The following is a 25039-nucleotide window of genomic DNA, read 5'->3' as shown; positions in this document are numbered from 1 at the left end:
GCAGTCGAGGTGCACAGCAGGTGCACAGAGCCTGTGGCGGCAGTGGGGAGAATGGAGAGTGGGCTGGGGTAGGAAGGTGACCTCAAGATGTGACTGCTGAGCTCCTAGAGTCTGAACTGCAGAGGATCTGGCGATCATTCGGGCTCCCTACTACCATCTGGCAGGGAAACTGAGGCATGGATGGGTGAGATGGCCTCCCAGGGCACACACAGCAAGCTCGTGGCAGGACCCAGAGTGGGTCCCAGGGCCCTGACTCCTTATCCAGGTCGCTTTTCACTGCCGGGGGGGAAATCCCATGGCTTGGGCCCCATTTTCCTCCACTGCCACTGTTTCCTCCATTACCACCACCAGTGTTTACACAGGGGACTGTCACTGTTGGCTGCCTGGGGACTTTGAGACCAGGTTTCTTGCCCTCTGCAAAGGTGACACTGAAATTCAGGGTCTTTTGGTCTGAAGATGAAGAGCAAGGGCTTCTTTCATTCCCAGAATCTGACGTTCTGGCTCTGGTTTCAGTGGCTCGTGCCTCAGGATTTCTCACTGGTGAACTCCATGGCAGAAACAGGCTATACAAGTTGACTTAAAGAGGCTGGGCCCCTCCAAACCAGTTCCGGAAGAGGCTGTTCCTACCCTGCCACCCCTACCCCATTAATCAGACTGGCCTAGCTCTACCTAGGCCCGTGGCTGCGCTAGATGCAATAGGGAAGGACAGGCCCCCCCTCTCCCCACCGCCCCGGGGGACCATCTGGTGGACAGAAGAGTGATCTTGGGAAAAGGGGAACAACAGTACTTATTCAGGAATGATTTGGTTCCAGCAACACTCTGCATTTTGGGACACAGTATTCCCAGCAGTGAAGCACTTAGACTTTGGAGCCCACTGCCTGGGTGTGAACCCTGGCTCTGTCACTTGTTAGCTGTGTGACCTTTGTCAAACTACTTAATGTCTCTGTGCTCCTTGTTCCTCCTTATCAATCAAACAGGGAGAAAAATAGTGCCTATTTCATACAGTAGTTAAGAGGATGAAGTGAGCTATATCTAAAGCACTTTCAGTGCTGGCACCTGGAAAATGCGGTATAACATTATTTTTACTGTAAAAGTGATTTCTAAGTTCCTACATTGTTTGGCCTCAATAAATAGCTATGGCTGGTCACCCCACCTCAAGGAGTTTTTCAAGAGTGTCTAAAGTGCCCGTGGGTGGATGGAGGACACTGAGATCATCCAGGCTGGTGAGGGGTCCAAAGGCCCCAAAGAGAAGGTGGGATCAGATATGGGCCATAAACAATGCGTCTTGACTGGGTGCAGTGGCTCATGCCTGTAATCCCAGCACTTTAGGAGGCTGAGGAGCACGGATCGCTTGAGGTCAGGAGTTCGAGACCAGCCTGGCCAACATGGTGAAACCCCATCTCTACTAAAAATGCAAAAATTAGACGGGCGTGGTGGCAGGCACCTGTAATCCCAGCTACTGGGAAGGCTGAGGTGGGAGGATCGCTTGAACCCAGGAGATGGAAGTTGCAGTGAGCTGAGATCATGCCACTGCACTCCAGCCTGGGTGACAGAGTGAGACTCTGTCTCAAAAAAAAAAAAAAAAAGAGTCTCATTTGGATTAGACTGTCAGCAGATTCCAGCTGGGCACCTGCTATGTGTCCTGGGTGTCACAGGGCATGAGGGATGCTCTTAGGAGGTGACATGAAAGGCAGAGGCTATTCCTTATGCAGAGAATGTGCCTCCTCCTTGTCATCTGGGGCTGTCCCTTTTTCTAGGGGTCTGCCGGGAATAACAGGCAGCCTGCTTGCTCGGTGAGCCTGCAGGGGGCTAGTTGAGTCTCCACTTCCAGCCTCTGGGTGACCACATGCAGAGGGGTTGCAAAGCCCATCTTCCAGATGCCTGATACCTTGCTGCAGGTAGCCCTGAAGAGGCTGCCCTACCTGTGCTCACTCCTAGGCAGAGGGTGCCTGCCTGGGCACTGGGCCCTGCCTGGATGGGAAATGAGTGTGTGAGGCTGTGGGTTATCACCTGTGCCCTGCTTCTCACTACACACACGCACACACACACACACACGCGTACACGCGCAGGATGAGTGATGAGCCATCAATTTCCCCTTGCTGATAACATCTCAAGAGGCTATTTTCTTTCCTGCTGAGGCCTTAGCAGAGGAGGGTGGGATTCCTGACACAGTGGTGGGGTCTTAAGGGGAGCCCTGGGCCATCCATCTCCTGTCACTTACTTGCTTTTCCATTCCTGAGCCCACGAGGCACCCAAAGCCTCGAGGAAAGGTCCAAGGACCTGCAGGTGGTAGGGAAGACAGGAGGGCCCTGTGGGAGAGAGGCCATGCAGACCGAAGCTAGGGATCAGATCACCCACTGAGCGGAACTTCAGCCCCTCCAGCAAGATTCTCCTGGCGACACGATGGGAGGCAAAGAGGAAATTCTTTCCTCCTCAGTGACCTGGGCGGAGCTGGCATGGTGTGATGGGAAAGGATGCTGGTGGGAGGGCCAGGACAGCAGAGTCTAGCTCTGGCCCTTCCAGGAGTAGCTATGTGATCTCAGGCAGGTTTCTTCACCTCTCTGGGCCACCTCAGAGCCCTCTCTTGTGAAATGGGGAATGATCGTGGAGAGCCCTTTGACTTCAAATCCTGCGATTGATACCTGGCCTTACGTGGGCCAGCATTGCCCTACTTCCCCCAGACGCACCTGGAAGTCCTTCCAAGGGGGCCGGCCATGCAGTGTGGTCACGAGAGAGAAGTGTCAGGCAGTTCTGAGCTGCTGTCAGGGAGCTTCTCCTCTAGTTGGGAGACAGACCTGCCTGGGTGAAATGCTAAACATTTCGTTGCTAACGTGCCCTGGTCCTGCACTCTTCAATTTGGGAAGGGCTGCTCTGTCTCTTATCCCCTGGGTGGCACGGGCTTTCCCCTGTTAGAGAGCTTTCCTCCGGCAGAGTTGGTAAGTGCCGGCAGCGCTCTGGCCCAGGGAAGCCTGTGTCTGATGCCTGTTCTGTCTTCCAGGTGAGGAGTTTTACGAAGCCTCCCCCTATGAGCCGGTGACTTCCCGCCTCTCGGACATCTTCAGGCTTGCTTCAATCTTCTCAGGTAAGTGAGCTTGCACTGGGACTTGGCCAGTTCTCCTCTTGTCCCTGTGGCGTGGCAGATGGAGCTCTGGGCTTGGACAGGCGTCCTGGCATCCGAGGATGGCCCTGCTGCCCATCAGCTCGCCCTTAACAGTTCTGAGCCTCAGTTCCTCCTCTGTAAAGAACACGATGCCCACCTCCCTGGGTGCTTGTGTGGAGCAAGGTGTTGATGGAAATTGTCTGGTCAGCTGGCTGTCATGGAGTAGGGCTTGAATCTGGAACCTGGTGTCACCCTTCTGTCTTACCCTCATTCCCTCTTTCCAGTTCCCTGGCTCTCCTGCTTTGGAGCTCTTCCACTTGGTCATGTTGCTTACCCTGTCTGGGCCTCAGTTTCCTCCGTTGTGATGGGAGAGTACCGTCCTTACCTCATTGGATTGCCGTGAGGTCTAAGTGGGTCAGTGGGTGGTGAAGGGCTCAGCACGCTGCATCAGTGAGCATCAGCTGTGGCTTGGTGTTACTGGTCCTATGACGATTTGTTCTGCCCTGGGTTTTCCCTCTCTCTTGAGGGCTCTGCTTCTTGAACCACAGGACGGGAAGTGTCTGCAGGAGTCACTGTGGTCCTCAGGCCACCCCCTGTGCCGTCCACCCTGGGGAGTGATACAGTCTGCATTGGGTTCTAGCTTTGCCAGGCTCCACATGTAGGAGCCAGGTGAGCTCTGGGGGTCTTTCTTCTTGGCTTTGTTCTCTGTGGCATCTGGGAGACGCTGGGCCCAGGGCAGCTCACCCTGCCTGGGCGCTGGGGAGGAGCTTCCGGTCTTGGGAGCGCTCTGTCGGGGTGGGGGGTGAGCTCCTCTAGGGATTGGTGGAGACTGATGCTCCAGGGGTGGCCAGAGTGGGGCTTGTTCTCAGGGATCTTTGAGCACAGGAAATCTGGTTTACAGGCAGTTTTGTGGCAGTCTTTGAAATCTTCTGGAGTTTCTATGGCTCTAAAGCAGGGTTTTCAACAGCAGCACTATTGACAATTTGGCCTGGATAATTCTTTCTTGTGGGAGGAGCCGTCCTGTGAGTCTGAGGATGTTCAGCAACGTCCCTGGCCCCACTGGATTCCAGCAGTGCTCTTGCAAGCTGTGACAACAAAGATGTCTCCAGACAGGGCCACATGTCCCTTTGGGGCACAGCCACTGCCAGTTGAGAAGCACCGCTGTAAACTGTGAGCTGAAAGCATTTCCAGTGGGACCCTAAGCCCTTTTGAATAAAGAACTCCCCAGGGCCATGTTTCTCAACCATTCTTTTTTTTTTCATTGTTGTTTGCTGGGGAGAAAAAATAATTCTTCCTAACTAGTGAGATTAAATACCAAGGAATAACATTTTGTCTCGAAGGTTTGAGTTTTGGAGGACCAGAAGCCATGGTAAGATCTCCTTTCTCTTTTCCTTTTTGCCCACTCAAGAACCAACTTTTGCTCCCTTGAGGTGACGCCCTTCCCTCCCGTGGAGAAAGCACGCTCTAGGAGATTGAAACAGGGATGATACATGTGTCCCTGGTGGGAGAAATCTTGGATGCCCAGGAAGGGAGGTATTGGCCAGGGCATAGCCATCTGGGCATGGCCTTGGGCGCTGGTGGTGGTTGGGTTGGTGGCGAATGGAGTGGAGACCTCAATGTCAGCTGTGTTGAGCACCTTGCCCTGGGCTCTCAACATCATAATCCCCCCGCCCCAGTGGGGTCATAACAGAGGCTCTGAGCTCACAGCAGCTTCCATGCAGGCCCTGCCTGTGGGCACCATGGCAGCTCTATGGTAAATCTTGGCCAAGGGCTGGACTGGATGGGGTTGACTGAGAGTCCTTCCCATACAGGCATTCTGATTCTTATATTTCTTGATGAGTTTTGCATGGAAATCCACTTTGGACCATTCCTTCTGAGGCAGTGCTCTGGGGCTTAGAAGCAGGTTGAGGATGCCATTAACCTGTGGATGCTATGGTGGGCACACCCTGGTGGCCCGCATATGTACCCACGTTCTACTCTGTGTGAAGGTCAGGTACTGGCAGATTACTACTGCGTGGACAGGTGACACTGGGCTTCCCTCCAGTAATAAATAGCTTTGACTTGCTTCTGGATGTTGAAGCACAGAGATCCTCACCTTAGCCCAAGCCCCTGCTGCTCCCGGGACTCACACTTAAATATCTTCCTAGCAGAAAATCTTTACGTAATGGACTTGACACTCTGTGGGACAGGATGTTGACAAGACAAATGAGGAAATTACTAGGTCTGCAGCTCACTGAATCAGCCTGCTTTCACCTGCTGCCCAGAGATAACTTAGCCCTACGCAACTCTGGGTTTCTGTGCTCCAGGGACCACTCCTTGCCATGAGGGCTGGGCTTTGGGGACTGTGCTGGTCCCTCCTCATTGCCTCTGCTGACTCTGCTCCACCCAGAGAAGCCTTAGGGGTACGTAAGTAGGCAGCTCTGTCTGGGGAGACTTGGGCACATAGTTGAATAGGGAGGCCCTGGCCTTGCCATGAAGAAACCAAGCTGGGGCTGGGCACAGTGGCTCACACCTGCCTCTAATGTCAGCACTTTTGGGGGCCAAGGTGGGAGGATTGCTTGAGCCCAAGAGTTTGAAGCTGCAGCGAACCGTGATGACGCCACTGCATTCTAGCCTGGTCTACAGAGTGAGACCCTGTCTCAAAAAAACCTCCCAAAACACACACACAAAAGAAACCAAGCTGGCCATGGTGAGGAGCTCAGCAGAAAGGAGGCGAGATCGGGAGCTGGGAGGCGGTTCCAGTGCAGTCCCCACCATAGATCACCTGTAGGGTCTTGGGCAGGCTCATTTCACGTGCCAGATCTTGTGTCTGAATGAGGACATGACCTTGGAGCAGTGCTTCCCAACCTTTGTCCCATCAAGGCACACAGAAAATGGTGATGTGGCAGGGTGAGCAGACCAGCTTAGTGCTCAGGCCATCACGAGCCTCCTGCTTGTCAGTGTCTGGGCACACGTATCCCCCATCTGTGTGTGGTACGCTGGCTGCAAAGTCTTGTTATGAGTAACCAAGAACCTGCGCTAGAGCTTTGGCATTAAAAGGCTGTCACCCCGCAGGATTGCACAAAATCCTGTGGGCAGCCCCTCCCCAGCCCCACTCATATTGCCTGCATGCTGCCCCCTCCACTTGTCTGTGTGGAAAGACTGTGGGTAGGGAGGGAGGCGTGGAGTCTTGGTGGCCGCTTCTGGTCTGTACTATCTCCAGGTGGGACACCAAGGAGGATGCTCCTGTGTCTTTGGGACTCAGTCGCTACTATCTGTTTACCAGCTCCTGTCTGTGAATTCAGGGCTCCGTTATAGGGGCCTCCTGGATATCTGTTCTTCATCTCTTTCTGTTGGGGTTCTCGGAAAGTCATACTGGGATTCTGTTGCAAAGCTGCCAGGATTCCTGCAGCAACCTCCAATGTCCAGAAGCCTTGGGGAAGGGCAGCTTCTTCCGTCCTCTCTGCCCAGTGCTGCCTGACAGACCCTGGGCTCAGCGGTGGGTCAGCGAGTCCTGAGTCCAGGACCAGGTAGGGAGCAGTGTGGCTGTGATCTGAGTCACAGTGACAGTGATGTTAGACGTGTCCACATGTCCTGCCCTCCCCTTCTATGTGGGAAGAGATTTCATGGAGAAGAAGTGAGTTTTGTCCTGTTTCTAGCAATTCAAACTGCCCTTGAAAGTGTGAGACAGTATTTAGGGAGGTGCCTGGAAGAGCGCGGGCCTTGAGCCAGACAGTCCTGGGTTCGAATCCTGACTAGGCCTTTTAGGGGTGTGTGATCTTGGCGGTTCACCATGGCCTTTTTGAGCTGTGCTGCCTGCGTCTGTAAGATGGACATACGATGCCCTAAGAGAGTTCGGTGGGAATGGATGTTGGCAAAGTGCCCATGGCACATCAGGGACTGAGCCAGCCTTGGTGCAGTGGGTCATCCTCTGTCTGCCTGGGGTGCTCAGTGGAGGCAGGAGGTTGTTTAGGTGGGTGCAGGGGTTGAGGAGCTGAAGTGGAGCATCCTCCTCATCCCCAGGCTCCATGACCCTGTGACTGCTGAATCCCAACTGATTTCACCTGGGGAGGCAGGAGAGGGTGAAACCAAGTTGGAAAAGAAAGAAGAGATCTTACAGGAAGAGAGAGGTTGCAGAGGGAAGGAGGACCTGGAAGGGCGGTGTGGAGCCAGCAGGGATGTGGACCTATAGAACTAGAGAGAGGTGGGTGGATGTCAAAGTGGTGATGAAGAGGACTGGGCGGGTTGGGCAGAGGCATCTTCACCAATACTGGGGCCATGCCTAAGGGACGGGGAGAAGTGGGCAGATGGCCTTGGCTGTCATTAGGCGCTGTGTCTGCATTCTCGTGAGGGGCAGGGGCTCCGGGGTCTGGCCATGCTGTGCAAGTGTGGCTAGAGGCTTGGGCATGTGGCATCCTTTCTGAAGCTGGAAGGGAACTTAGGAATCATGGAGGCCCACCCCTTCACCTGACAGAAGGGGAAACTGAGGCTCAGAGGGACGGCGCACATGTCGATGGGATTCCAATCCCCGTCCCACCTCTGAAGCACTTCTCCTCTAAGCTGCAGTCCTGTTCTCTTGCCCAACCTGGGGCCAATGGCAACACCTACCTCTGAGGATTTTTGTTAGGACTAAATGAGATAGTGCAGGTGAGTGCTTGGCCTGAGCCTGGCATGCTGCTCTAAGCTATGTTAGCTTTTTAAAACATTAGTATGGACTGGTTTCTCCAAGGTCCAATGGCAGGTTGTGGCTGGGCCAGCCTAGAACCTGGCGTTCTAGAAATTGTGTGTGCCTTTGCTGATGCCAGGCCGCCTTTCACGCTGGGATAGTGCTTGGTCGTGACTGGAGTAGAGGTGATCAGGTGATTTCCAGAGAGCAATGGGCCCCTGAGGCTCAGAGGGAGTCTTGGGTGGGGACAGCCATCACGTGCTGTGCTGTGCTGTGACAGGGACAGGTAGAGGCTGGTGAGTGGCCTGGGCTTAGTGGCCTTTGTGGACTGGAGGTGGAAGAGATGGCATTGTCTACCATGGTTGGCCAGCATGCGTCTGGGGTGGGCCATCTTGCTTGGTTGGAGCTTGGAGAGGGCCAGGGATGTTCTTGTTAGATGCTCCTGTGGTCCTTGTTGGAGGGCGGGCTCAGGAGAAGAGGGAACTAGCACTCAAACGCTACCCCTTGCCAACAAGCCTTGCATACAGCCTCTGAGAGGTGACCGCCACCATCCCCTGGTGCCACAGCACTTTGCCCTTTATCATGGTGCTCGCAGCCACGTGTTGGGGGCATGTGTGCGATTGTATGTGTTGGTCTCTGTGTCCTGTGCAGCCATCACCCTCTGTGTCCTCTGCGTGTGTGACACTGTCCTTTGTATCTAATACACGGCCACCGAGGATCCTGGCATCATGGCTGGAATGTGGACTTTGAGACCGGCTAGTCCTCGTTTTGAATCCTGGCCTTACCCTACCGTGAGAGCTCACTGGACCCCCTGAACCTCATGTTTCTTATCTGCAAGATGGAGCAGTCCAGCTGCCCTGCAAGCACTGGCACTCAGCGTGCCGGGGCACAGGAGCACCCTAGGTGCTGGCGAAGGGTATCACTGTGTGCTGACTGGAGGGAGCTGATGGCTTTGCGGGAGGTGCTAGCAATTGTGAGGTGTCACATGTGTGTGACATCTTAGGAGAGTCTGAGGCATTGAGAAGGGGCAGATCCTGGCCGGGGTGTGCGGAAGGGGCAGAGCAAGGCAGGGCAGGGCAGGGGCAGGGCTGGGGCAGGGCTGGGGCCAGACCTCAGAGGAACATGTTTTGTTCAGTAAATATTGAGTACTTCGTGTGTTCCGGAGATGGTCAACCACTGCTGTAAGAGAATCAGACCCGTGTCCTCACTGTGTGGTGCAACAGGCAGATACTCACTTAGGGACTCCTTAAGTGGCTTGTTTTCAGCAGCGGTGTAGACCAAGTGCTGCCCCAAGAGTTCAGGGGAGGCAGCAACCAGCAATGACTGGGGAAATCAGGGAAGTCTTGCAAGAGGAGAAAGTGCGATGTGGGAGTGGTGTTCCTGGTGGCATCATGGCTGGGAGGTCTGGCCGAGCCTGGGGTGATGAAGGAACTCCAAGTCTTTTGAGCTTGGGGGCTCGGGACAATGAACAAGGATCCCTGTGGCAGACAGGACAGTGGCCTCTCTGGGGTGCTCCAGCCCAGGACTTCTCCGTGGCAGAACTCAGGATGACTCCCTGATTAGGGGGCTTGGGTCCCTAGGGAGGAGTTGGTCTGCCCTTGGTGTGGGGAGAGACTTATCCCTGGGCTCAAAAGTCAGTCACCAGGAAGACACCCCATGGCCCTGGTGGGGGCTGGGGGAGGATTGGACCCAGCTTTGCTCGGCCAGGTGTCTAGGGAAGCCCCTTGCCTTCCTGGGGTCGGCTCCGTCTGTGCACCCCAGGCCTGGGGGCAGGAGACGTAGCCTTTGTGCGGGCACCCCCTCCTCTCCTTGGGCTGCTGAGCAAAAGAATACAGGGTGAGGCTTTAATGTTTCAGCAGGTCGGGCTGGTGCCTCTCAGAGACCCCGTTCCAAGGCCACCCTGTGATGAGGTGGGGGCGCGGGGCTGAGGGCAGGGAAGAACCAGAAGAACAGCAGAGCAGCAGCTCTCCCTGCCCCCTTTGCGGTGGCTCGGGCGATAAACTGCTTATCCTCAGGTTGTCTCCCTGAGCCGAATGCAGAAGTGTGTTATTTAAATTTCAAAATCACATTCTTCTTCTAACAGCTGTCAGAGGCTCTGAGTGTCAACGAAAATTGGGCTTTAGCTGCAGCTCTGTCACCTCCGACACCTCCCCTTTCAGGGAGAATTCATCTGATGGCCAGGGAGTGGGTGTGGGGTGCAAGAGAGCGGGGGCTGTAGGGACAGGGAGAGGTGGACTGTCAGGCGGTGGAGACAGGTGACTGAGTGGCTCTCACGGTGCTTGGGGCTGGCAGGAGGAAGGCAGCTTCCCTTTCCGCAGGGGCCAAAGCTGGAGGGATCGACATTTTCCCTCTTCTATTTTCGTCTGCTCGCTCTCTCTGTCAACGCCAGTGACCTCAGGCTCTTGTCAGTGGGTAGAAGGATTTGCCGTCACTAAGGTGTGAGCAGGGTGTTGGTGACTTCATCTTTGGTTGCCTTTGTGTCCAAGTAAGAAATTGCTATGAGAGAGACCGGGAGGGAACAAAATGTAGTGCTCCCTCCCGCAACCAAAGCCTGTTTCATGGTAGTATTTCAGGTGCTGTGGTTGAAGTGAGATTTTTTTGGATGAAGGTATTTTCTGGTACTCTCCAAATAACATCTTCCAGGGAGCCACCTGCCTGCTTCTCCTTCCCTGTGTGGGGCAGGCCCCGCCAGCACCTGGGGTGCGGGGTAGCTCTTGGCCGGATGCATGCCCCTGCTCGGTGCTGCTTCTGAGACGGCACTGGTGGGGCTCCGTGCTCCCTGAGCACGCCCTGGCTTCGCCATCAACTGCACTCGCTCCGGCTCAGAAAACGGGATGTGAGCACCTGCCCTGGGCACTCCCCTCCCACCCGTGCCTGCACGCTCCCGTAACCCCATGCTGTGCACAGCGAGCAACAGTGGGAGAGGGGTCATTGTGTGACGGGAACACGTGTGTGTGTCTGGTGTGTGGAGAGTGTAAGTATGCATGGCATATGCATGGGGTGTGTGTGTGAGAGGTGGGGTGTGTGTGTGTGTGTGGAGACGGTAGATATGTGTAGGCAGTGGTGTGTGTGTGTGGTGGTGTGTGTATGTGATGTGTGTGAGGTGGTGTGTGTGTGTGTGTGGGCATGGTGATATGTGTAGGCGGTGATGTGTGTGTGGTGGTGTGTGTGTATATGTGATGTGTGTGTGTGGTGGTGGTAAGTGGTGTGTGTGTCTGTAGTGGTGTGCTTGGGGTGTGTGTGAGATAGTGTATGGAGTGCCTGTGATGTGTGTGTGGTGGTGTGTGTGTATATCTGATGCGTGTGTGTGGTGGTGGTAAGTGGTGTGTGTGTCTGTGGTGGTGTGCGTGGGGTGTGTGTGAGATAGTGTATGGAGTGCCTGTGATGTGTGTGTGGTGGTGGTAGGTGGTGTGTGTGTGTCTGTAGTGGTGTGCGTGGGGTGTGTGTGAGATAGTGTATGGAGTGCCTGTGATGTGTGTGTGGTGGTGTGTGTGTATATGTGATGTGTGTGTGGTGGTGGTAGGTGGTGTGTGTGTGTGTAGTGGAGTGCGTGGGGTGTGTGTGAGATAGCGTATGGAGTGCCTGTGATGTGTGTGTGGTGGTGGTGGGTGGTGTGTGTGTGTCTAGTGGAGTGCGTGGGGTGTGTGTGAGATAGTGTATGGAGTGCCTGTGATGTGTGTGTGGTGGTGGTGGGTGGTGTGTGTGTGTCTGTAGTGGAGTGCGTGGGGTGTGTGTGAGATAGTGTATGGAGTGCCTGTGATGTGTGTGTGGTGGTGGTAGGTGGTGTGTGTGTGTAGTGGAGTGCGTGGGGTGTGTGTGAGATAGTGTATGGAGTGCCTGTGATGTGTGTGGGGTGGTATTGTGCATGGCAGTGTGTGTGTAATGTATGTGTTGGTGTATGTAGGTTGTGTGTGGTATGTAGTATGTGTATGAGGTAATGTATGTGTGTCAGTGGTGGAGTGTGTTTAGGTGTTTGTGTGTGTAGGTTGTGTTAGCGTGTGTGTGGATGTGGGGTAATGGATGTGTGCTGGTGTGTGTGATGTGTGTGGGACAGGGTGTGCATAGGTGTGATGTGCATGAGGTGTGTGGAGTGTGTGGGTGGGCAGTTTGTGTGTAGGGATGTGTGTGAAGTAATATGGGGTGGTGTGTATGTATGGTGGTGTGTGTAGGTGTGTGTAAGGTAGTGTATGGCGTGTTGTGTGTGTAGTGTGTAGGTGTGAGGTGGTATGTAGATGTGTATGAGGTAGTGTATGGGGTGTTGTGTGTGTTGCGTGTGTGTGTGGGGTGGTGTATGTGTGGGGTGGTGTATTGTGTAGGTATGTATGAGGTGTACGAGGTGTGTGTGGGTGTGTGTGGTGTGGGTAGTGGTATATGTGTGGGGTAATGTGTAGGTGTTTATGAGGTAGTGTGTGGGTTGTGGTGTGTATGTAGGTGTGTTTGGGGTGGTGTATGTGTAGGATGGTGTGTGTGTAGGTGTGTGTGCATAGGTGTGTGTGTAGATGTGTATGGGGTAGTGTATGGGCTGTTGTATTTGTGGTGTGTATGTGTAGTGTGTGTAGGTGTGTGTGGGGTGGTGTGTGGGTGTGTGCGAGGTAGTGTATAGGGTGTTGTGTATGGTGTGTACATAGGTGTGTGTGGGGTGGTGTGTGTGTAGGTGTGTGCATGTATGTAGGTGTGTGGGGTGGTGTATGTGTGGGGTGGTGTGTGTGTAGGTGTGTGGTGTGTGTAAGGGTGTGTGTAGATGTGTATAGGGTAATGTATGGGGTGTTATGTGTGGTGTGTGTATGGGGGTGGTATATGTGTGGGGTGTTGGGTATGTGTTGTGTTTGTAGGTGTGTATAGGCTAATGTATTGGGTGTTGTGTGTGGTGGTGTGTGTAGGTGTGTATGTGGTAGTGTGCACACTGTTCGTGTGGTATGTATGTGTAATATGTGTCTAGGTGTGTGTGGGGTGTTGTGTGTGTGGTATTGTCTGTATGGTATGTAGGTGTGCGGGGTGGTTTATGTGTAGGGTGATGTTTATAGGTGTGCATGGTGTGTGTGTAGGTGTGTATGGGGTAGTGTATGGGGTGTTGTGTGTATGGCATGTGTAGGTGTGTATGGGGTGCAGGCGTATATGGGGTAGTGTATGGGATGTGTGTGTGGTTGTGTGTATGTAGGTATGTGTAGGGTGATGTATATGTGGGGTGGTGTGTGTGTAGGTGTGTGATGTGGTACGTGTGGTGTGTGTGAGGTAGTGTATGGGGTGCTGTGTGTGGTGTGTGGGTGTGTGAGGTGTATGGGGTGTGTGTGGTGTGTGTATGTAGGTTTATGTGTGTATGTATGGGGTAGTGTATGGGGTGTTGTGTGTGGTGTGTGTATGTAGGTGTGTGTGTAGGTGTATATGGGGTAGCGTATGGGGTGTGGTGTGTGTGTATAGGTGTGTGTGTACGTGTATATTGGGTAGTATATGGTGTGTTGTGTGTGTAGGTGTGTATGGGGTAGCATATGGGGTGTGGTGTATAGGTGTGTGTGTACATGTGTATGGGGTAGTATATATAGTGTATGTGGTGTGTGTGTAGAAGTGTATGGGGTAGTGTATGGTATGTTTTGTGTGTGTTGTATGTGTGTATGTATGTATGGGGTAGTGTATGGTGTGTTTTGTGTGTGTGGTGTGTGTGTGTACGTGTGTATGGGGTAGTGTATGGGGTAGTATATGGGGTGTCGTGTGTAGTGTGTGTAAGTGTATGGGGTAGCGTATGGAGCGTGGTGTGTGTGGTGTGTGTATAGATGTGTGTTTGTGTGTATGGGGTAGTGTATGGTGTGTTGTGTGTGTAGGTGTGTATGGGGTAGTGTATATAGTGTGTGTGTGGTGTGTGTGGCATGTGTGTAGGAGTGTATGGGGTAGTGTATGGGGTGTCGCGTGTGTGGTGTGTCAGTGTGTATGGAGTAGTGTATGGGATGTGGTGTGTGATGTGTGTACATGTGTATGGGTAGTGTATGGTGAGTTGTGTGTGTGGTGTGTGTACATGTGTATGGGGTAGTGTATATAGTGTGTGTGTATGGGGTAGTGTATGGTGTGTTGTGTGTGTGGTGTGTGTACATGTGTATGGGGTAGTGTATGGGGTGTGTGTGTGGTGTGTGTGTCAGTGTGTATGGAGTAGTGTATGGGGTGTGGTGTGTGATGTGTGTACGTGTGTATGGGGTAGTGTATGGTGTGTTGTGTGTGTGGTGTGTGTATGGGGTAGTGTATATAGTGTGTGTGGTGTGTGGTGTGTATAGGTGTGTATGTGTACATGTGTATGGGGTAGTGTAGTGTGTGTGTATGGGGTAGTGTATGGGGTGTGGTGTGCGATGTGTGTACGTGTGTATGGGGTAGTGTATGGTGTGTGTGTGGTGTGTGTACATGTGTATGGGGTAGTGTATGGTGTGTTGTGTGTGGTGTGTGTACATGTGTATGGGGTAGTGTATATAGTGTGGTATGTGGGTGTGCGTGTAGGTGTGTATGGGGTAGTGTATGGGGTGTGCGTGTGGTGTGTGTGTCAGTGTATGGAGTAGTGTATGGGGTGTGGTGTGATGTGTGTACGTGTGTATGGGGTAGTGTATGGTGTGTGTGTGTGGTGTGTGTACATGTGTATGGGGTAGTGTATATAGTGTGCTGTGTGGTGTGTATAGGTGTGTATGTGTACATGTGTATGGGGTAGTGTATATAGTGTGTGTGTATGGAGTAGTGTATGGGGTGTTGTGTGTGTGGTGTGTGTACATGTGTATGGGGTAGTGTATATAGTGTGTGTGGTGTGTATAGGTGTGTATGTGTACATGTGTATGGGGTAGTGTAGTGTGTGTGTATGGGGTAGTGTATGGGGTGTGGTGTGTGATGTGTGTACGTGTGTATGGGGTAGTGTATGGTGTGTTGTGTGTGTGGTGTGTGTACATGTGTATGGGGTAGTGTATGCGGTGTTGTGTGTGGTGTGTGTACATGTGTATGGGGTAGTGTATATAGTGTGTGGTATGTGGGTGTGTGTGTAGGTGTGTATGGGGTAGTGTATGGGGTGTTGTGTGTGTGTGGTGTGGTGTGTGTTTGCGTGTCAGTGTGTGTGGGAGTGGCTGTGGGTTTTTGGCAGTGGCCTTCTGTCTGAAGGGATAGGGAAGGAAGGGAAGAAGGGACAGGGAGGGAGGGGCCAGAGTGACTCAGAATAGTGTCAGCTTTGACCATCAGAGGAATGACCCCCCAGCCGCCTGTTCATCCTCTTAGGGGAGCCGTGGAAAGAGGGCTCAGGGGTGAACAGGGAGGGGCATTAGAAGAAGGGAGGCCATCTTTGCCTGATCAGCAACAGGAATGAGTGGAGTGCACTTAGTTCGTGTGTTTGGGGCCTCCTGTGTCTGGAGGGTTCCACGGTAACTCAGGGAGCTTAGGCTCAGAAGGAAGGTGTGTGAATTTATCCGCAGATATTCACTGAGCACCCTCTGTGGGCCTTGCCTTGTTCGAGGTGCTGAGGATACATCAGCGAACAACACGGGCGGGTGCTGCTCGTATGGCGTTTATGTTCTTCTATTAACTGGAGACAGAGAAAAATAGAAAACAAGCCAACAAACAAATTAACAAGACATATGAGATAGTGAAGAATGCCAAGCTGAGAATTAAAAATAGCATGATGGGACAGAGGTGACTGGGAACGCCAAAATCTGACTCACAGGAAGGATCCAGCCATGGGAAGATCAGGGAAATGGCAGAGGGAACAGCTAGCCAAATGCCTGGGTGGGGTCCTGCCTGTGGAGGGTGGGACCCAGGGAAGCACATGTGGCTGGGTGATGAGAAACCATTGGAGGCATTGAGGCAGTTGATTAGCACAGTATGATCTATGTGTTTGAAAAGATGACTCTTGCACTCTGGAGGATAGATCATGGGGGTGGCCACAGAGCAGAGTGGAGCCAGGGAGATCAGTTAGGAGGTTGCTGCAGACGGTCGTAGGTGAGATGGGAGAAGATGCATGGGCTTGGAATATATTTTGGGGGTGGAGTTGAAGGGAAGTGGGATGAATTTATGGATAACTTGATATTTTGGACTTGAACAACAGTGATGCTGCTTGTGCCATTTACTAGGATGGAGAAGATGAGGGGAGGAACAGATTGGGAAGTTCAGTGGGCAGAAATTGAGAGTTCTGTGTTGGCCGTTTTAGGGTGGAGATGCCAATTAGGTCTCCCCCTGGAAATGCCAAGGACGCAGTTAGAGGTAAGCCTGGAGTTCTGGGGAGAGGTCAGCGTTGATACAGGGATTGAGAATGATTAGCGTATAGATAGTGTTTAAAGCCACGGAACCATGAGGTCATGGAGGGAGGGTGTATAGTCAGGAGAGAGCGAGGCTGGGTCTCACCAAGTAGAGGCGGAAGAGCTAGCAAAGGCAGCTGAGACTAGGGCCAGAGAGGGAGGGAGAAATCAGTCAGCTGTGTCAGGGAAGCCAAGACAAGTAGAGGCGTCAAAAAAGGGGAAGTGGGCCAGGTGTAGTGGCTCATACCTATAATCCCAGCACTTTGGAAGGTTGAGGCAGGTGGATCTCTTGAGTCCAGGAGTTCGAGACTAACCTGAGCAACATAGCAAAACCCCATCTCTACAAAATATACAAAAACTGGCAGGCATGGTGGCACATGCGGGTGGTCCTAGCTACCCGGGAGGCTGAGGTGGGAGGATTGCTTGAGCCTGCGAGGTCAAGGTGGCAGTGACCTGTGATCATGCCACTGCACTCCAGCCTGGGTGACAGAGTAAGACTATATCTCAAAAAATAAATAAATAAAATAAATAAATAAATAAAGAAAGAAAAAGAAAGAAAGAAAGGGGAAGTGGTTAGCCTGGTCAGATGCAACCTAGAAGTCAAGGCAGTGAAGTTTAGAGAATTGACTTTCTGATTCAGCGACAGAGGCATTGAGGCAAGCCTCTGTCTCAATGGCTCCACTGGTTTCTCATCACTCTTAAAATAAAAAGTTCCAGCCACATGTGCTTCCCTGGGTCCCACCCAGGGAGGACCCCACAGGCAGGATCCCATGCAGGCGTTTGGCTAGCTGTTCCCTCTGCCATTTCCCATGATCTTGCTAGAATATCGTTCTTGGAGGGTGAGGTTGAAATGTTGATGTGGGGAGGATGGAGGAGAAAATGTGAAGAGAGCAGGTAAAATCAGCAACCAGAAATCTACTCTTTCAAGCTTTGCTAGGAAGGGGAGGAGTGAAATAGGGGGCTGGGCGGTGGTCAAGGGAAGGCTTTGCTTTTGGTTTTGTTCTGTCTTGAGAAAAGCAATGATGGTGGCATATTTGTAACTTTTGGGAATCCCGAGAAAGGGTGGAATTGAAGGACGTAAGCAGGAAGGGGCGATTTCAGGAGTGATGTCTTCAATAAGTGAGGAGGGATGGGTCCCTGTGGCATGCACCAGCACGCATAGCAGGGCAGCCTTTGACAAGGCTGGAGCTGGGTCCTTCCAACAGAGAGAAGGCAGAGCTGGGTGTCCAGGTGAGACAGGTTGGTCACTGGTGGGTGAGCAGGCGAGGGCATTTCTGTCCAAATCTATTTTCTCATCAAATATGAGTTAAGGTGCTGTGGTCTCAATATTTGGTCCTGCTGCCCAACAAATTTATAGGTTGAAATCCTAAACCCCAAAGCAAGGGTTTTAGGAAGTGGGGCCTTCGGGAGGTGATTAGGACATGAGAGTGGAGCCCTTATGAATGGAATTAGTGTCCTTCCAAAGGAGACCCCGGAGAGCTCACTTGCCCCTTCTGACAGGTGAGGAGGACACGGCCAGAAGACGGCTGTCTGTGAACGAGCAGGTGAGCCCTCACCAGACACTAAATCCACCAGCACCTCCATCTTGGACTTTTCAGTCTTGAGAACCATGAGAAATAAATTTCTGTGATTTACTTATAAGCCACTCAGTCTGATATTTGTTATAGCAGCCTAAACAGACCAAGACACAAGGTAATTAGCTTAAGCAGGGGAAGGCGAGAAGTGGCTGCTTTAAGGCATTTGGAGCTGGAGATTGGGACTTCAAAGTGAGACCAGTTAGCCCGTGTGTGTGTGTGTGTGTGTGTGTGTGTGTGTGTGTGTGTGTGTGTTACCTAGTGACCTTTGGCTGCTCAGGAGCCAGTATGGAGTTGGGGTGGTTGGGCTTCACTGGGGTTATTGGTTTTTGACTATGATGGAGGAAGAGAGGAGGAGGAGAGGGGCTGAGGAGCTCAGGGTGTTGCGTGCAGGCTGGGAAATGTAGGTTGGGGAAGGAGGAACTGAGGACAGGGTAGGGGGATGGGTGAGGGAGAGCCAGTGGCCGGGTCAGTGGGTCAGGGTCTGGGAGAGGTTGAGGGGTTGCTGGAGTGGGAATTCCAGAGAGGGAGCTGGAAGGTGAGGAGAGGGTGGCCTGAGGTTGGGATGTGTGATGTCAGCCTTTCAACAGGGATTTGGATGCTGATGAAGGTCAAGGTCAAGGATATGACTACGGCAATGGGGAGCTAAGGGTAGGAGGAGATCACTGGAGGCGGATAGAGTGTTGTGCAGACAAACTGTCCCTGGTGCATGGAAGCCTCTAGGAATGGTGCCCGGGAAGGGATGAACCAGAGATGGTGAGCCAGGTGTGAGGCCATTCCTGAGAGAGGGGAATGGCAGGGTTGGTGAGTGACAGCCTCCAGAGGAGTGGGGGCAGCTGATGACATGAACTTCCCAGGAGGACAGATGGGGCAGAAATGATGAGGAGAAAGGAGACCCCAGCCATCCATGAGCTGCCCAGTGGCCACTTCTTTCAAAATTAGGATGCGAAATAACAAAGTCACTGATTTTACAGAATGCATTGATTTACCGAAACTAAGTCTTTGAATTGTTTTTCATAGTTTTAGAAATTGACATTTAATGGTTTTCATGGCTTTTGAAGATTTTTGCAAATGGTCTTCATAGCTGTATTTTAAGATATATTCAGTTTTTGGGGAGCTAAGGGCCATGAGTTGATGTGGACTTCTTATGGTGAGAAAAGTATATTTCGTAATCAGTAAACAAAAGTTTAGCTTATGATGGTTGCTTCAAATCCTATGTCCATTCTCTAAACCATCAAATAAAAAATGCTGAGGAAAGATTTAGGTTATTGCATCAATATGAAATGCCTCAAATTTGGTTTTTAATGGTTACAAATACAAAATTAAACCCAACTCATCATTGTGGGAATTGGTGTGAGAACAGTAAAAACCTCAAATATTTTAAAAAACCCCAAATACCAAAACTATATTCAAAAGAAATAGGGCACTCAAAAGTGGTTGAAAAAATTCCTTTGAATGTGAAAGAATAGAACTTAAATTTTTAGTTGTCAGAACCACAAAATTAAGACTAACTTGAAATTTGAGGACTTGGAGAAAGAATTTTAAGTGTGGTTAAAATTTGACAAAATATAAAATGCAGTTTGAAAGGTTCCAAATTGATTTTATTTCAAATTGATGTTCAGTGTATTTACCATTCGTCAAATTAATTTTTGGCGGGTTAGCCTGCTTCCAAAAATGCAGGTTCGCCTGGAGAGCGCTGGGTGGTCCCAGTGTCATTGTGGGGCTGGGAATAAGGGGAAAGTTCAGAAAGAAAGTTGAGATTATAAGGAAGCTTGGACTAAGACTTCCCAGGACTGATTTGAGGTGGGTGAGCACCCTGACCTACAGAGCAGTAGGGGACAAGGGTTCAGGTCCAATTGGATCTTTGGGCTTTGATTGACAACTGAGAGGACTGGGAGGCAAGGCTCTGGGATTGGTCTTGTCAGCTCCTGCGGATGGGGACACTGATGTATTGCTTCCAGCTAGATGTTACGGTGCTCTTGGCCCCCACTCCCGGTGGTGAAGGGGCCCAGAAGGAGGAAGATGCCCCGAGATCTTGCTTGGGATGGAGCAGAGGAAGCCCTGAAGATCTTTTGCTTATGGAAGGGAAGACTGGGGACCGTTTTATCTTTTGCAGCATAGTGTGTAGAGGCCGGAGCACAAGGGACTGTCTTCTTTTCCTAGCAGGGCAGTGTAATGTGAAGGTAGCCTGAGAGGTGAGATGGGAGGGAGGACCTTTCCAGTCACGGGACGCTTTATTTTTATTTTTATTTTTTTGTTTAGACAGAGTCTCATGCTGTCACACAGGCTGGGGTACAGTGGTGAGAGCCCTCAGCTCACTGCAACTTCCACCTCCCTGGTTCAAGCAGTTCTCGTGCCTCAGCCTCCTGAGTAGCTAGGATTACAGACGCGCACGATCACGCCCAGCTAATTTCCGTATCTTTAGTAGAGATGGGGTTTCACTATGTTGGCCAGGCTGGTCTCGAACTCCTGGCCTCAAGCGATCCGCCTTGGCCTCCCAAAGTACTGGAATTACAGGTGTGAGCCACTGCGCCTGGCCAGGTGACATCTTTTTAAACAAGCATCATTGCCTGTGCACTAAGGGTTGGAAACTGTAAGGGGTATTTTCATCCACATTGTCCCTTTTTCTCTTAGTGTAGTCCTCTGTGTAGGCAGGTAGGTATTCTATTTCAGTTTTGCAGGTAAGGAAAGTGAGGCTCAAAGAGGTTACACAACCTGTGCACACTTGCTCTGATAGTGGCCCAGCCAGGTCCTCCATCTTCCCCACAAGCCACTGCTGGACCAGGGTCTCTGCTTTTTCTGGGACCCCACACTCAAAAGGGAAAGTTTCCATTTGTTTACTTGTGATCTCTCACCTGAGCTAGAATGTGAGCACCAGGAGGGCAGGAGACTTGGTGGTTTTATTCGTCAGTCCAGCCTTACTTTCCACACAGTGGGTTGTTAAGTGTTTGTTGCAAAAAATAAATGGATCTTGAGGGCAGACTGGGGTTGGATGCCCCATGAGGAGATCCAACATGAAGTGTGGAGGTGATGCTCATCCAGCATGAGGTGTGGAGATGACAGTCATCCAGCATGAAGTGTGGAGGTGATGGTCATGGTGGCTTTAACCCTATAGGGAGGGCTGGGATTAGGGGCACCTCCCTGGAGTCTCTGCTCCCGGACCCTCCCTTTCTCTACCTGCCCTTCCTGTCTTCCTTCCAACCCTGATGAGAGTTTGTTTATTCTGCATCTCATTGTGAGTTGCCCCTCTGCTCACCCTTATGCCCCTAATTATTTGGTTGTATCAGTTGACCCATCCCCCTTTTTGAAACTCTTGCCTTCCATGAAATCAGCATCTCTTGGTTTTCCACCAGCTCAAGATCCACTCCTTTCCAGCCTGCATTGAACATAATGGAGCTCTGTCCTGACTGACTTCCTCTTCTTTGTTCTCATCCCCAACCTAGGGAGCCTCACTGAGTTACGTGACTTTCTACAGCCTCCAATGTCAACCATGCCAAGTTTTGTGTCTTTAGCCCAGACATCTTTCCTGAACTCCTGGCTTGTGGACCCTTCTGCCTATTCAACATCTCCGCTTTGACATCTGACAGACATCTCAAACTTAAGTCAAAAACAGAATGGTCTGTTTCATTCTGCCTCTCTTCTTTCCAAGTCTTGCCTTTTTCGCGAGATGATATCTCCATCTACTTGGTGCTCAGGCCAAAAACCCAAGTGGTTTTCTTGATTTCTTTCTCTCCTCCCACTCAAAACATAAGCAATCCTGTTGGCTTTATCTCTAAATTATATGCAGAATAGGTTCAACTTTTGTCCTCTCTGCAGTCACCACCCCACCCCAGCCTCCACTAGCTTCCTGCTACTGCAATAGCCTGTGACTGGTCTCCTTTTCTGCCTGCCACCCTCAGATATACCCTCAGTTCCTTGTGTCAGTGAATGAGATCATGCGCCTTCCTCCTTAATGCTCTCCAGCGCTTTGCATTTTAGAATAAAATCTGAAGTTCTTACCTGCCCCCCAAGGTCTCTCCTGACTGTCCCTCTGACTTCTACTTCCTCTAACTTCTGCCTCCTCTGGGAAGCTCCGGCAACCTTGAATTTCCACCAGCTCAAGGTCCACTCCTTTCCAGCCTGCATTGAACATAATGGAGCTCTGTCCTGACTGACTTCCTCTTCTTTGTTCTCATCCCCAACCTAGGGAGCCTCACTGAGTTATGTGACTTTCTACAGCCTCCAATGTCAGCCATGCCAAGTTTTGTGTCTTTAGCCCAGACCTCTTTCCTGAACTCCTGAACGAAGGGTACTTCGTTTTGACTAGGAATGTGCCAAGCTCATAGCTGTCTCAGGATCTTTGTGCTTGCTCCTCCTTTTGCTTGGAATTCCCTTTCCATGTTTTTGTGTGTGTGGTCCATTACTGCCCGTCATTTTAGTCATTCTACCTCAACTTGATGTCATCTCTTCGGAAAGGCCCTCCCTCATTCCCTGGTCATTCTTTTTCTTTTTTTTTTTTTGAGACACAGTCTTGCTTTGTCTCCCAGGCTGGAGTGCAGTGGCGCGATCTTGGCTCACGGCAACCTCTGCCTCCCAGGTTCAAGCGATTCTCCTGCTTCAGCCTCCTGAGTAGCTGGGATTACAGGCACCTGCCACCACACTTGGCTAATGTTTGTATTTTTAGTAGAGATGGGGTTTTACTCTCTTGGCCAGGCTGGTCTTGAATTCCTGGCTTCCACTGATCCACGTACCTCAGCCTCCCAAAGTACTGGGGTTATAGGCCTGAACCACTGTGCCCAGCTGGTCATTCTCTTTTAAATTCCCTTATTTTGCTTTCTTTAAATTTCCTCCCTCCCTCCCTGCCTCCCTCCCTCCCTGCCTGCCTGTCGTCCCTCCCTCCCTTTCCTCCTCCTCCTTCTCCTCCTCCTTCTTCTTCTCTCTCTGTCTCTCTCTTTTTCTCTGTTTTTCTCTGTCTTTCTTTCTTTTTTTGAGCATGAGCCTCACTCTGTCGCCCAGGTTGGAGTTGCAATGGTGCGATTTTGCCTCTCTGCCACCTCTGCCTCCTGGGTTCAAGCCATTCTCCTGCCTCAGCCTCCCGAGTAGCAGGGATTACAGGTGCACGCCACCACTCCCAACTCATTTTTGTGGTTTTAGTAGAGACGGGGTTTTCCCATGTTGGCCAGGCTGTAACTCCTGGCCTCAGTGATCCGCCTGCCTCGGCCTCCCAAAGCATTGGGGTTACAGGTGTGAGGCACTGCGGCCGACCTTATTTTTGTATTTATGTGTTTACTATCAGTCTTTCCCTCACTAGAGTGAAAGCTGCAGGAGAGGGAAGATTCTTTCTTTCCTGCACATAGCTGGATTTTAGGGCCTGGCATGTAGTTGGTGTATGAAAATATTTGTTGACCGGCTACTAATGCAGGGACTCAGGTTCTACTCCGGGAGAGGTGGGTATTGTTGGGTGTCTGTGTGTGTGTGTGTGTGTTCCTTGGTGTGCACACATGCTGTTGAGTTTGCACAGTACCAGAGTAGGCTCCTTTTAGCCTGCCATGGTGGACCTGTGGCTCCGGCTCGAAGGAACGAGGTGAGACAGCAGGGCTTTCCCTGGCCCTCCATCCCTCAGAGTCTCGCACTGGTGCATTGGGTGGGCAAGTGGGAGAGGCACAAAATGTAAGGGATTATGCAGTTCAAAACCCGTCATTATTCAGGTAAAGAAATGAGACCGAGGCCGGGCATGGTGGCTCACGCCTGTAATCCCAGCACTTTGGGAGGCCAAGGCGAGCAGATCATGTGGTCAAGAGATCGAGACCATCCTGGCTAACACGGTGAAACCCCATCTCTACTAAAAATACAAAAAAATAGCTGGGCGTGGTGGCAGGCACCTGTAGTCCCAGCTACTCGGGAGGCTGAGGCAGGAGAATGGCGTGAACCCGGGAGGCGGAGCTTGCAGTGAGCCACGATGGCGCCACTGCACTCCAGTCTGGGCGACAGAGCAAGACTCCGTCTCAAAAAAAAAAAAAAAAAAAAAAAAAAAGTAATGAGACCGAGAGAGGCACATAGATTTACCTAGGGTCTTCTTCAGCTTGGAGAAGCAGAGATAGAATTAGGAACCACGTTCTTTAACCCCTATTTAAGTAGTAGAGCTCTACATCTTGGCCCAGGGGCCAAGGGTGGGCTCAGGGACAGACACTGCAGCTACAAATGGGATGAGGGGCAGTTTCCTGGGAGGCAGGAAGGGTGGTTAAAACACCCGGGTCTCCATTGTCGGGGAGGCTTTACAGGATGGGGAGCCTCTCCTTTCTGCCCACAGGCTCGTTTGTTATTGGGAAGTCTACCTTAAAGATCCTCTGTGTCGAGAGGTGGCAGAGGGGGATGAAACCGTTGGGGGGCCTACTTAGGTGACAATAGCTGGCCACAGACCATGTTCTGTGAAGGATGGGTTTGCTAAATTGTGTGTTGGGTGAGGTGTGTGTGTTGGGTGAGGTGTGTGTATGTGTTTGGGGAGTGGGCCAAGGGCAGCCCTGCTCCTCCCCTAAGCATTGGTTCTCAGTCTTTGGAAGGTGGCCTCAGAATCACAGGGAACTTGTGAAATCCAGATGCCCAGGTGCTAGCCACAGAGCTCCTGACTCAGTGGGGCCTGTGAGTCACAAATGCACCAGAGGTCAAGCGCCTTTTCTCTAAACCAGTGACTTCCTCCTCTGAATGCATTGTGCACCACTGCTAGAATGGGAGATGGGGCTGACGAATACGTATTTTTATCTTTATTGCATTCTAATGTGTTAGAAAATTTCAGAACCAATGTAGGTGTTATCATTTAGGATAAATCTAGATAGGTATTGAAAAATGTAAAAGGTGAGTCAATAAGGATTTAAACAGATTCGTTATTTAAGAATTAAGGGATTTAGGCCCAGCGTGGTGGCTTATGCCTGTAATCCCAGCATTTGGGGAGGCCAAAGGGGGCGGATCACCTGAGGCCGGGAGTTCGAGACCATCCTGACCAGCATGGCAAAACCCCGTCTCTACTAAAAAATACAAAAAATAATTAGCCGGGTGTGGTGGCAGGCGCCTGTAATCCCAGCTACTCTTGAGGAGGCTGAGGCGGGAGAATTGCTTGAACCGGGGAGGCAGAGGCTGCAGTGAGCTGAGATCATGCCACTGCACTCCAGTGGGTGACAGAGTGAAACTGTCTTAAAAAAAAAAGCATTAAGGAATTTAAAGAAAAAATTAATTAAACGTCAGTAGTAGAGGTGGTACTATTAATATGACCAAAATGAGATAGGAAACTGAAGTTTGGTAAACCCATCTCAATATAAAAGTTAAATACGTATTTAAAGAATATGAGTTTAAAGAGCACTCATATGCTTGCCTGCTAGGGATAGGGAGTTCCACTGTCTGGAACCACAGCTCAGTGGTGCAGATGGGCTCTTGGCTCAGGGCAGCACCCCAGGAATTAACAGGAGAGGCTGGGCTGGGTGTGGCTGGGGCAGGGCTGTTG

At 51.4% G+C, this 25039-nt stretch overlaps 1 protein-coding gene across 1 annotated transcript in view; it reads left to right on the top strand.

Moving 5' to 3' along the window:
* The window catches only part of GFRA2 (GDNF family receptor alpha 2), a 100268-nt gene that overhangs the window by 10868 nt on the left and 64361 nt on the right, over nucleotides 1-25039 (top strand). The window contains exon 3 of the mRNA XM_007961820.3: nucleotides 2999-3082. Coding sequence (XP_007960011.3) covers nucleotides 2999-3082 — 84 coding nt within the window. The remainder of the gene's footprint in view (nucleotides 1-2998; nucleotides 3083-25039) is intronic.

Source organism: Chlorocebus sabaeus, chromosome 8 (assembly GCF_047675955.1).
Source record: "Chlorocebus sabaeus isolate Y175 chromosome 8, mChlSab1.0.hap1, whole genome shotgun sequence".
Taxonomy (NCBI): domain Eukaryota; kingdom Metazoa; phylum Chordata; class Mammalia; order Primates; family Cercopithecidae; genus Chlorocebus; species Chlorocebus sabaeus.
This window is presented reverse-complemented; position numbering and strand designations above follow the sequence as displayed.